Source organism: Adiantum capillus-veneris, chromosome 8 (genome assembly GCF_014529385.1).
Source record: "Adiantum capillus-veneris isolate H3 chromosome 8, ASM1452938v2, whole genome shotgun sequence".
Taxonomy (NCBI): domain Eukaryota; kingdom Viridiplantae; phylum Streptophyta; class Polypodiopsida; order Polypodiales; family Pteridaceae; genus Adiantum; species Adiantum capillus-veneris.
This window is the reverse complement of record NC_140938.1, coordinates 40,474,082-40,486,525: the sequence shown is the minus strand read 5'-3', so window position 1 is coordinate 40,486,525 and position 12,444 is coordinate 40,474,082. Positions and strand designations below refer to the sequence as shown.

The window sequence follows — 12,444 nt, the reverse complement described above, 5'->3', positions numbered from 1 at the left end:
AAAAAGTGTATTTTTATCATATATATTGGTCGAGTAGCGGTTGTTAATGCTCAGATTGTTAAAAAAATGAAAAATAAAAATTTCCACTTTTTGGGACCCAGCTATAGCCGAGAATGTTTTGCTAATGTGGAAAGGCAATAAGGTAGGTGGAAGATTTCAAACTGACAAGAAAAATTCACTTTTTAGAGAAAGAAGATCAAAAAGTACGAGAGAGAGAGAGAGAATGAAAAAAGTACCCCTCATAACTAAAATTAGGGGGGTATGGCTGATGTGGCAATGCCAAAAGTAGGGGTCATCATAGCCATTGTCTCCCTTAAGACCAACCATTTTAGCCTTAATCCCTTAAAATTAAGAATCCTTAGGAGGCTCCATTTGGGCTCAAAAAATTCATAATGACCAGCAAACCTCTCTTTAGGAGTTACATCATGTATGACTGTTGTAGGAGTCCTGTTCATAATGTAAACACTAGAAACAACTTCAGCCCAATAACTATTTGGCAAATTCTTCTCAATCATCAATGCATGCACAATCTCTACAATGTGCCTATTCTTCCGCTCAGCAACACCATTTTGTTGTGGTGTGTATCTACGTAAAAACTATCTTTGGGTTCCATTCTGGCACAAACAAGCTGAGAACTCATTGGAGAAGTACTCTCCCCCTCCATCTGACCTCAAACACTTTACATGCTTTCTTGTCTACTTCTCAATCATAACTCTAAAATTTTGAAAATGAGTGAACACTTCAATTTTCTCCTTCAGGAAATAGACCCACACTTTCCTTGTATGGTCATCAATGAATGTTACAAAGTACTTGTAGCCACCCATAGACGTGGTCTTCACAGGACCCCATACATTAGAATGCACAATCTCAAGAACCTTTTTGCTCGCATGTCTATCTTTTGGAGATGCATGCTTTGCTTGCTTTCCAAGCTGACAGGCCTCAAATACTTTATGCATGTCTTTAACCTTGATTTTGGGCAGCCTTGTGATAATTTCTTTTGACAGCATCAATTTCATTCTTTGCACATTCACATATCCACTCCTCTTATGCCATATATCTACATTTGAAACAAATCCTGCACCATGTGCAAACATAACTGATTTGACTTCAGGCATATTTACATCCAATGTAAATGGTCTACCTGATCTCATGCCTTTAGCAACCAACCTGTACAAGTTTTCAAATTTTTCAACAAAACAACATCGCAATTAAATCACATTTGCAAACCTACCATTTTGCCAACAGAAACCATATTTTTAGTAATCTAGGGAACATGGAATACATTAGCAAGGTACTTCACCTTGCCATTCTGCATAGACAATGGAACAGCATGAACGATAGGATGGGTTGTGTCATCCCCTATTTTTACATAACCTAACCTTTTAAGATCTTTCATTTTCTTGAACCACTCACCATAACTCGTCATGTGGTTCGATACACTTGAATCCACATGCCATACATCTTCCTTACATGAGGCCACATTAGTAGAGATAAAAATCATAACATATTGCTTAACAAACAACTTTCATTATCATCATTACTTTTGCTAGTAGATGCATAATTGTTTTGGTGCCTTCTACCACCCTAATTTCTTGATATACAGTCACGCTCAAAGTGATATATTCCTCCACAACCCCAACATTCCTTGTTATCATTTTTTGCATGATTTCTCTTGAAATTTCTGCAGCCACTCCCTCTGCCTTTGAATTGTCCTCGTACACATGTGTTCAATGTACCCCGTATATCATTTGATTGCTACTATTGCTCACGTTTATTTTGGTTGCCACGACCATGGCCTCATCCTTGGCTTGCACCATGTCCTCTACCTCTAACTTTTTTCGTGTAGAAACTCGCTCAAATCTAATTTTTCTTGTGAAGAAAATGAGTCTTTACCAAGGTTCTTTTCCTCAACAATTAGCATAGGGATCAAATATACAAAACTAGGAATGCTTTCGTTAGTCTAGATGGAGGTCTTAAACTACTTATGTAAGCGTCAATCCACCTAAGCAGACCTCAAACTTTTCATCATCCTCGATTGTAACACAAGTAGAGGCAAGAGATTCACACATGCCTTTGATCTTTAGGGTGTAATACCGATTCTCCTTCTTGACTATATTTAGTTCATTCTTCGAGTACAACTTCCTTGCCTTTGTTTAATAGTATCATATGATACTGACTTGTACCAAGCCTGCTTTGGTGAAGTGGCATTGTGAATATACCCAATCATGCTATCATGTATACTCACAGATAGCCAATACATGACCTTCCTTGCTCCTTGATTCCAGTCCTTAAATGCCTTTACTTGTGTTGCAATGGCATTGTCCTCATGTAACTTTGTTGCATCCTCTAGGTCACCTTCGATGTACTCCCAGTAACCTTTACCGATTAAGAAGTTGGTCATTCTAAACTTCCAAGCATGGAAGTTGTTCTTACCCAAGTTTTCAATGACAATCTGGTTAAGTCCATCATTATTAGAAGTTTTTGCAACTAGTCAGAAATCTGCACAATGTACTGAGTTGTCTGTAGCGGTACCCTTTTTTTTTTTCTAAACCAGATTACACCTATGTCTTATGTGCTATAGAAAACTTATTTCTTTGGTATGCAATACTATTTTGTAAAGGATTGGTAGTACTTCATTTTGTTGAAGACAGTGGAATATTTCCCCTTTGGTATACAATACTATTTTGTAAAGGATTGGTAATGCAATGCAAAACAAAGAGGGACAATGCAAAACAAACTTATGGAACTTCCAAACCTTTTAAGGCAATGTTCACACGAGGCTTCTTTTCAATAATATGAAGAATATCTAAGCCTCTTTTTTTGCTCAAATAGCCATGAAAATGAGTCTTAGCAAAACAAAGCTAGGAGTTGTAACCAAGCCAAAAATAGCATAGTTGCCTTGATCAAGCACACTGTTATTTAACGACGATAGCCAGTTTTGGAAAGGAGTGATACCTTTTCACCTCCAGTTGGCTTGCCTCCTCGTAGTGGCTAACCTCCACCTGGGAGTAATCGTGTTTGTAAGTGACCTTCAAGAGGCTTAGTTACAGTAACTGAGGCTTCATCAAGCGGAGTTGCAAAACTAAGAACTAAGCTTCTATTGCCCATGTGAGCACAAGCTAAGTAGTAGTGAATTCATGAGAGGACTTGAAACTTGAAAGGTTTCAATTGAGTCTTTGAACTCTTCAAAATGTAGTCATAAATGTGACTAGCGTAGGGTGACTCAGTCAAGCTCTGGTATTAGACTATAGTCCCGACGGCTCGATGCTCACACGCACGCTCTCATTATCTCTCTGCCATACACACAATAGCTCTCTCTCTCCCTCTCACACACACACCCCCAGTCCCCCACACACACAGGCAGGCAAGGATGCGTATTTATGGTAAACGGGCGCAGGCGCTGCCTCTACTAGTAATACTGATGCTGCATACCCAGCTGCCCACCTTCTCCCACGCCTTTCGACTCTTGCAAGGTAATTTTCTCATCCAAAATATCGTAGCCATGGCCGTTTTAAGGGCCTCTCAGTTTGTATGAATGAATGAATGAAGTGGGTAAATCCATGTGTATAAGTCACATGTCGACATTCTGTGTGTATAAATGATGTCTAACTCCCCCTATGCCTACATGAATGTATGCTCGCATTGTGTGCGCGCGTGTGATCATCTCGATGTCAAACTCTGTGTGTGCAAATGAACACAATGTGTCATGCTTGCATTGTGTGTATGCGTGTCATCATCTCGATGTCAAACTTTGTGTGTGTAAATGAACACAATGTGACATCACAAGAAGATTTAGAAATTTTCTCACGTAGGAAAAGAAAGTCTTTTTCAGTGTTTTTCATACAATGCATAACATCCTGAGCTTCTGCTCGAGAGGCACCGCATACCTAGCCAGGTACGATTGGGGCCAGGGGACCTCCGCCCCCCCCCCCCCCCCCCCCCCCCCCCCCCCGACGGTCCCCTGCCCCCAATCGTACCTAGTTAGGTATGCAGTGCCTCCCTCACAGAAGCTCATGATGTTGAGGTAAGTCACAATGTGGGAATTATTGTGAGAATTTATCCAAAACTTTTTGTGTGCATGTTGGCATCATGTGTGCTGTGGTCTTTGTGTGTGTAAATGAACACAATGTGACATGTTGCCATCATGTGGTGTGTGATTGCTTGGAGCAATTGGGAGACTTAGTCCAAGACTTGTGTGTACAGTGTAATTCGTAGGCATTGTGTGTGGTCTCGAGTGTGTGGCTTGAGAGCTTTGTCCAAGATTTGTGTGTACAGTGTATACGTAGGCATTGTGTGCGGCTTGAGGGCTTTGTACACCGGTAATGTGTTGCGAGACTCTACTTGTGTTTAACAACATTTTTCACACCCAAGGCCAGGTTGTATGGGCAGAGTTTTTGATGATCAAGCGAACTACATCCTCTCTTTTCTAACTTGGCAAGCTACAAATCCTTCAGCACAGTTATAGAATTTACATGTTTATGGTATATGAAACTTGGCCTTCATACCTAGACTTGTCTGTAAGAGGGAGCTCCGGCGAGCCTAGGTAGCATAGTATTGACATCAAATTTTTGTCCTCTACTTTTTCAAATGGCTACTTTGACAAGGCTTGTATGATGTCTCCCAGGACCATGTTAGTCCAAGTTTGTTGACTCGTCCAAGTGGAGAGCCCTTAAGTGCAACCATTACCTATTCACAAGAAGTTTTGGACAAATTCTCACAATAATTCCCACATTGTGACTTAGCTCAATATCATGAGCTTCTGTGAGGGAGGCACCGCATACCTAGCTAGGTACGATTGGGGGCAGGGGACCGCCGGCCCTATGGGGGGGCCGGTGGTCCCCTGCCCCCAATCGTACCTAGCTAGGTATGCGGTGCCTCCCGAGCAGAAGCTCATGATGTTATGCATTGTATGAAAAACACTGGAAAAGACTCCATTTTTCTACGTGAGAAAATTTCTAAATCTTCTCGTCATTGCAATTGAGTTTTCTTTGGACACTACGTTATAAACTCTTTGTAGAATCAATTTCAACAAACAACAAAGATTCTATGGTCTATTGATTTGGTTTAATACTTTTATGCCCAAGTGGAATATGCCACCTTATCTTAAAATCTAAGTGATTGTATTGCTTTTCTCTATGCCAGAGATTGCACCAACACCAGATGATGCTACACGACAACCACCACAATCTGGTGGAGTTTCACCAAATGATGCTACATCACCACTACCACCACCACCACAATCTGATGGAGTTGCATCTCCAACATCTTCTATGGTACATTTCATGTTACAAAATATAACAAAAATGTGGAGTATGGTCTTGTCTTTGAAAACATTTGGGCTCCTTTATAGTCTTACCATAAACTTATAGATTCTGTGTGCATTCGCAGATAACGATAACTCCTCGAAATCGTGCAAGGAACCAAGGACCCCCACAAAACTGTTGTTGATTAACCTTAAGTTATGATGTTCCCCATATGTTTCATATGAGGCCAATTTTTATAGGGTAGAACTTGTTACAATACTTTCTATGATGCCATCACATCTCTTAGAACAATAATTTTGAGACTATCAATCACAATGACCTTCAATATCAAAATTAGTCCTCCTAAATTTGAACGTCTTTGTTCACTTGGAAGCGTTTCAAGAATTTTATGAATACTTCTATTCTATTTGAAGTAAAAAATTTCAACCCTTAATTTTCTCCATGTTGAATACCTTTAGAAGGCCATCTTAATTCTCAAATAAGCCATCTTAGTTCTCAAAAAGCTCTTAAAATTTTATGTAATGTCGATTCATAACCTATTGCTCCATGTTGAACACAACCATCATAAAGATTTCTCAATTAAGCTTTACAACATTTAAGTAATGGTCATTCATGCAGACTCTCATAATTTTATGTAATTCGATTCATAACCTATTTGCTCCATGTTGAATATAACTATCATAAATCTCTCTCTCTCTCTCTCTCTCTCTCTCTCTCTCTCTCTCTCTCTCTCTCTCTCTCTCTCTCTCTCTCTCTCTCTCTCTCTCACACACACACACACACACACACACACACACACACTCACGCGCGCGCGAAAAAGGTAGACAGATTATGATTAGTTGTTGTGGTCAAGAGCGTGTAAGTAGACTCTCTCACGAAAAAGGTAGACAGATTATGATTAGTTGTTGTGGTCAAGAGAGTGTAAGTATAGAGAGAGAGAGAGAGAGAGAGAGAGAGAGAGAGAGTTTCTTTGTGTGTGTGTGTGTGTGTGTGTGTGTGTGTGTGTGTGTGTGTGTGTGTGTGTGTGTGTAAGGAGTTGAAAGCCCTAGAACACAATCCAAATCAAGCCATCTAAACTTAAGATAACGGTAGAGATCAGAAGAAAATTTCCATTATGATCAAGATGACTTATAGAATTAAATTTTGAAAGGCTGAGATACAACCAATACTACAATAAAACCAAACTTCCATGCTCCAAGATCCATCAAGAGTCTGCCAGTGTGCCACCATCAATGTAAAGCCCTTAATGTTGGAAGATAGGTGTCGATGACACCCCCATCTGTTACTGATGTCACCAATCTACCAGTCCTAGGAAAATGAAAGTGTTGCAAGGTAAATATATTTTATCATGAGCATATTTTAAGGTGTCATTTCTTTTGAAGTATTTGAATTAGAGCAAGTATGAGAAACTAATGTGGAATTGGACAATCTAGAAGTAAACCGGTGTATATGTTCAAGTTTTTAATTGAACCAGCAAAAGTCCTTATAATGTATGATAGATTCAACTAGATTTAAGATCATTTTAGGTATAAGCTTGTCATTACATAAGGTATGGAAAGTCACAATTAACTCTGCTAGAGAAAATACTGCAAATTATATCAATGTTCAGTTTAGAGTGAGTAAATGTACCAACAATGAGATATTTATCATAAACCAAGTTAGCTATTCCTTAAGAAAAAGGTTTGATTCTAGGTAGAAGCTGTCAACATTATATCACAAGAGAGTATCCCTATTTAGGATTAGAGTCCAACTTACCTCTGTCATTTATTTATTTTTTTGCAACTTACATTAACATGATGTGTTTGTTTAAAGTGAGTAAATTGGGTGATTTTGATTTAGTTATGTTAACTATTTTGAATTAACTTTATCTTATCTACTAAAATATATAGTACAAGACAGATACAGTCAAATGAGTATACCATAACACCCAAGGAGAAGGCAAAATATGCGGCACTCTGGTATTCAGAGACTACCAATGAAATATGAGGCACAAGATTTCCATCATGTAAAGAAACATGTGGAAAAGGGTATCAATTAAAGGTAACACCCTTGAATTTCTATGTCAAGTGGACCACATAAGTAATCATTTGATTGAGAACTGAGAACTGAAATGCAAGTGGAACATATGAATAATCATGTGCATAGATGGATGTCTTATGTCAAGTGGATAATATCCCATGTGAGTGCATCATGTTTACAACTAGGCACTAGGCTACTCTTGGAAAAACTGATACCATGAGGGGATTGATATGCAAGAAGGCCAACAAGTGAAGGTGATATTGTAATGCAACAAGTGAAGTAGACGATACCTAATTCCAAAAAGGGTTATTTATTCAACTTAACCTGAGAAGTTATGTATGTCCCTCAGTTAAAAGGGCACTAGGTAAATCATATTAATAGAACAAAAATGACTACAAAGTGAAAATATACAACATTGTGTATTTTGTATCCCTAGTGGATAAGAAAGAAGGGAAAGACTTCCTGCATATGACCTTTTGTAGAAGAAAATAATGCAGTAATAGGAAAAAAGATAGCATCCATTAGAAGGAGACATAGATGCTACACCCACTATAGATGAACCAGCAGAATTACCATTGAAATGTGCGTGCCATGTTAGTAGATAGAGTCACACCGAGATAGAGGGAACCTTCTTCCAGATGGAACTCATCAGGAGAAGACATGGTACCTACGATATATGAGCTAGAATATCTACCATTGTAAAGTAGATACCATACTAGAAGATAGGGTCGAGATTATCTTGGACAAACTAGTTTGTAATTCGTTTGCTGAATTAATGGCCAAGATGCATGGAATTGATAACCTCGAGTACCTAAACAGATAAAAAACTTGACGCTTTTCATGGAATAACAAAATGTGTAGATGAGGCAATTGTACACTCATCAAGCAACCAATATACAGCTAATGATTAAGAATAGTCAAGGTACTTTTTGTGAGAAGTATTTATATTTAAGCAACTTGTTTGTATGTAGAAGAGTGAATGTGTATCATATAGTATTGGTAGGAACATAAGAAACATGAAGAAAAAAGACTCCAACAACAAGAATAATGGCAATAGTAATCCAAGGCAAGATCATGGTATGTCTAACGTGCAGAGGATTAGACCCATCCTTGATCTAGATGAGAAGGGGCAAAAGACCTAGGTTTAGATGAAGTAAATAGAGCTGCTAGCTTGAAATATGTATGTAAGAATCAGATTAGAGCCTATAGTAATGGGTCAACACCCAACAACCTAATCAAGGATATTAAGGTAGTCTACACAAGTAAAAGCAAACTCATAGCAAGCACATCATGTGGGGCAACTAACCATATAAATGAGTCTTAGGCATAGATATAGTATTCATGGTATGGTGGCCATGCAATCAAAACCAAAGAAATATGGCAATGTGAAAGCATTGAATAAGAAGCAAGGGGTATTCTCTGTTGTCCATGTCCGCTTGTCCATGTCCGATCTGAAATGGACTAAAGAGCAGACATGCTTGCAGCAGCTATGTCTCCCAAGCACCAAATGGATTAGTCATCCATCTTGGAAAGATGTCGTAGGGTAAAAAGGGATCCTCTACCAAAATTGACAAATGACTAAGTCTTTATCTCTTCTACCTCATAGTTGAGGACGACTATGATTTCAAGAGAGAGGTAATGTCATAAAATCTAATATCTAATATCTAACGAACCTAAATGATTTTCTCATATTAAACTGATCGCTTAATGCGGGAGAATAAACGGGAACAAGGGTTAAGATATAGACATGTGCTTATAGATCTATCTCCACACGGGGCCAATGGTAAAGGGGCCCAAATGAGAGTTGGTCTATCAAAGAGCAAGGCTAACCAATGGAGCATAAGACCTTAGTGTTAGCTTCATTGAAGACCTCCAATAATGTGTGTAAAAGTCTTTGACCTTAGGTAAGCTAGGGCTGAGCTTGAGGCGGGAACCCGACCCAGCTCGAGGTGCTTGTCCTGCTTGTCCTGCTTGATGAATGAGGTGCTTGTCATGCTTGATGAATGAGGTGCTTGAGGTTCTTGATGATTGAGATGCTTGAGATGCTTGAGGTGCTTGATGATTGAGATGCTAGAGGTGCTTGACATGCTTGAGATGCTAGGGTTGCACTCGAGGTGAGAACCCAACCCAAGCTTAAAGTGCTTAAGGGCCAAGCTTGTGGTGGGAACTGGGCCTATGCATGAGGGGCTTGAGGTGTCAAAGGTCAAGATTCAATCCCTACAAGTAAGGGGCGAGCCCTACAAGAGGGGGGATGAGAGAGAACACCCACACACTCACACAAGGCATGCATGGTACAAAGAAAGCAAAAGGGACACTTGTCAAGTTCCTCCTCATGTTGCCCTCATGGTGTGCCTGAAGCCTATTGGTTGGCCACCCAAGGGGTCCAATGATAATTTAGGAGATTTAATTAATTGATTTTTCATTTATCAAGTCCTCTCTCTCAAAGGGGAAAGGGGGACACTTGTCCCAAGGCTACCCTTGCTACTTGTAATGCCTCCTGCTTGTGATTGGCTAGGCCTGGAGGGGTCCAATGAGCTTCAAGCATGAGCTACAAGGGGGGGTCGACCCAAGCAAGCTAGGGGGTTGCTTAGGGGGTATACTCACCCACACACACTCACAAACACTCTCATTGTGTGCTATGCAAAGTGCAAGAGCTCCCTCTCCTTCTCCAAGCAAGTAGAGGTTGAGAGCCTACACCAACACTCTTGGCTATGGAGTGCAAATCCGCCATGCTTCAATGCTTAAGCTTTCCATCTCCTTCTTCTTCATTACTATGCTATTATGTATGCCAGGAAGAAGAGTTATGATAAGTGAGGAACTAATTCTTTCTCCTAAGAAATGTTTCTTCTTCCTCTTCCCTACCCTCATTCCCTGCTAGCTCTCTCCACCTTCGAAGGTGTTTGAGGTCTTGGGATTGAGGCTTGGGATAGTTAAAGCTTTCTTCAAGTTTATGTTATGCTTGTGATGCATGAAGCTTTCCATCTTCATTGCATCAGCTAGGTCACAACGAACACAAATATTGTATTGTAACAAGTATCTCTTAATGATGCCTATTGGAGAGGGGGACCGCGGCTCCACATAAATCCGGTCCTCAATTGTTGTCATGTTCTCTAAATTCTCTCTCTTGCAAAATGTATTGTTTATGCCAGTTAACTAATTGCTATGATTATGTTGCTTCTTTAATTATGTTCACCCGCTATGCTCACAAAGTCATTTCTCAAAATTACTCTCATTAATTTCCCCGCTTCCCTTTGGATGCATCCTTTGATACACAAATCCCTTTGACAGATGGTCCCGCTATTTCCACCTAGTCAACTATCTGCACTAGAAGATGCACTCAAATGGTAAGCATGGTGATTGGGAAGTGTGTTTCAAACATGCAAATAACCTCCACAACGTTTTGCTTTGCAAAGGGTATGGAGGAAATGTCGATCTCTTGTTGGGAGATCCAATGAACCAATGTCACAAGCTTGTAAATTGTGGCCTAAACACTTGAAGGCAAATAACCTTTTATAAACAATGGCACAATAAACTACAAAACAAGTTCATTTTAAGATTAATACACATAAAACCAGCTATAGTATTCACATGAAAACTTGATACATCTTATGCCAATCATGTGACTTCAAACTAGTTAGCGTCCCTTCCTTCATGAACACTGTCCTAAGTGGTTTGCATTACACCTATGAGCATTTGCATGGATCGTATAATCTCTTTCACCTTGTGTTCTTGGGAAGAAATCAAGACCAAAGAACTTTTAGTTTTATTGACTAGAAACCAACTGTTTGTGGCTAGTAGCACTCCATATGGCCAATAGCCCTCAAGTCCAATTTGGCACCAAGTGTATCCTTCTTTCCAAAATGAGATGATCCCATGATAAGCTTCCCACAACCTTGAATATATGCATCCGATCTCGCAAGTGGTTGATCTTAATCTTATCCAATAGGGTAAATCGACCATATTGCGAACCTATTCATCCCTGACGGAAGGTACTCATCATCCCTCTCCTTTTCTCCAACCACTCTCAAGTGGACATACTTATCGGCTCCTTTCCCAAGAAACCCTCTCTTATCTCATGGTTCTTTGGAAGATGTGCTTGATGACCTTCATAAATTTGCTTCCTTAGCCTTGGTGATCAATGAGTGCACAACCTTGAGCCACATGCAACACATGTCTTGTAGCCACTAGTTTTAACCCCAATACACAAACTAAACTAGCATAGCTGATTATAATTCTTCTCATAACATTTAGGAATGAGAGAAGGGAGGGTAGGAAAGAGGGTAATGGGAGGGAGGGTGGAAGGGAGGGAAAGAGGGAAATGGAAGGGGGCCTTAGAATGTGAGAATGATAGGGAGAGCCACTTGAGAGAGAGAGAGAGAGAGAGAGAGAGAGAGAGAGAGAGAGAGAGAGAGAGTGAGTGAGAGAGTGCCTTTTGAGAGTGAGAGTGCAAGTGTGTGCATGAGATAGAAAGCAAGAAAAGGGGAGGAAGGTCTCCCCCTAACAGTCATTTGATCGATGACCACCAAAGGCTAGCCCACATGGACTAACCCCATTGAATGCGAATGATCCGTAGTCCATGGGGGTAGCCCTATGGATTGCACATCATGCATTGTCTACATGAATGCACCATGATGCACATTCCATGTGATTGCTCCTTTGGCATGCCATGTCAATGGCGTCGTTTGCAAGATAGTCCACATGACTTGCCTTGTGGATCATGGGGCAGAGAGAGAGAGAGAGAGAGAGAGAGAGAGAGAGAGAGAGAGAGAGAGAGTACACTAGTGAGAGATAGAGAGAGAGTGGGTGGGAGGAGAGAGAGAGTGGGTTGGAGGGCATAGGGAGAGAGGGGGGGGATAAAGATATTACACTAGAAAGGGATAGAGAGAGCGAGGAGAGAGAGCGAGGAGAGAGAGAGAGAGAGAGAGAGAGAGAGAGAGATTTTATTATCTTCCTCCTCGGAGGTCAAATATGACCTATGGAACCAAAGTTACATGTGATATAGTATGTGTATGGCTGATGAGTGACTCTCGATGCTCCAAAATTGTGGTGATGAGAGTTGCATTGGAAAGACCACACTGTGGCTGGTGGAAAAGTGTGTAGGTCTAAGTCATGGCTGAAAATATGAGAGAAGCAAGTTCAGATGTGACCAAAAGTTGAGCAC

The 12,444-nt window shown here is 40.3% G+C and overlaps 2 protein-coding genes across 2 annotated transcripts; one reads left to right on the top strand and one right to left on the bottom strand.

Annotated features, from left to right (window-relative positions):
* Positions 1 to 695: 695 nt before the first annotated feature.
* On the bottom strand, positions 696 to 2,401 carry LOC147452020 (uncharacterized). The gene is made up of 4 exons (XM_086519196.1): positions 2,246 to 2,401; positions 2,013 to 2,147; positions 1,296 to 1,465; positions 696 to 1,167 (listed from the first exon to the last, which is right to left on the bottom strand). Exons 1-4 carry the CDS (start codon positions 2,399 to 2,401, stop codon positions 696 to 698), a joined length of 933 nt encoding a protein of 310 aa, XP_086375322.1.
* Positions 2,402 to 3,325: 924 nt separating this feature from the next.
* On the top strand, positions 3,326 to 5,679 carry LOC147452019 (uncharacterized). Its single transcript, XM_086518865.1, has 3 exons — positions 3,326 to 3,473; positions 5,143 to 5,273; positions 5,389 to 5,679. The coding sequence occupies exons 1-3, from the start codon at positions 3,371 to 3,373 to the stop codon at positions 5,446 to 5,448; spliced, it is 294 nt and encodes a 97-aa protein (XP_086374991.1). The 5' UTR covers positions 3,326 to 3,370; the 3' UTR covers positions 5,449 to 5,679.
* Positions 5,680 to 12,444: the final 6,765 nt, after the last annotated feature.

What these genes read in the sequence shown, in the direction of transcription:
- LOC147452020 (XM_086519196.1), bottom strand. Translation starts at nt 2,401, where the DNA reads ATGACCAACTTCTTAATCGGTAAAGGTTACTGGGAGTACATCGAAGGT. An exon ending in AGGTCATGTATTGGCTATCT is followed by an intron (nt 2,148 to 2,245) that starts GTGAGTATACAT and finishes TATTAAACAAAG; the next exon opens with GCAAGGAAGTTGTACTCGAA. An exon ending in AGGATGATGAAAAGTTTGAG is followed by an intron (nt 1,466 to 2,012) that starts GTCTGCTTAGGT and finishes GCCTCATGTAAG; the next exon opens with GAAGATGTATGGCATGTGGA.
- LOC147452019 (XM_086518865.1), top strand. Translation starts at nt 3,371, where the DNA reads ATGCGTATTTATGGTAAACGGGCGCAGGCGCTGCCTCTACTAGTAATA. An exon ending in CGCCTTTCGACTCTTGCAAG is followed by an intron (nt 3,474 to 5,142) that starts GTAATTTTCTCA and finishes TCTCTATGCCAG; the next exon opens with AGATTGCACCAACACCAGAT. An exon ending in CATCTCCAACATCTTCTATG is followed by an intron (nt 5,274 to 5,388) that starts GTACATTTCATG and finishes GTGCATTCGCAG; the next exon opens with ATAACGATAACTCCTCGAAA.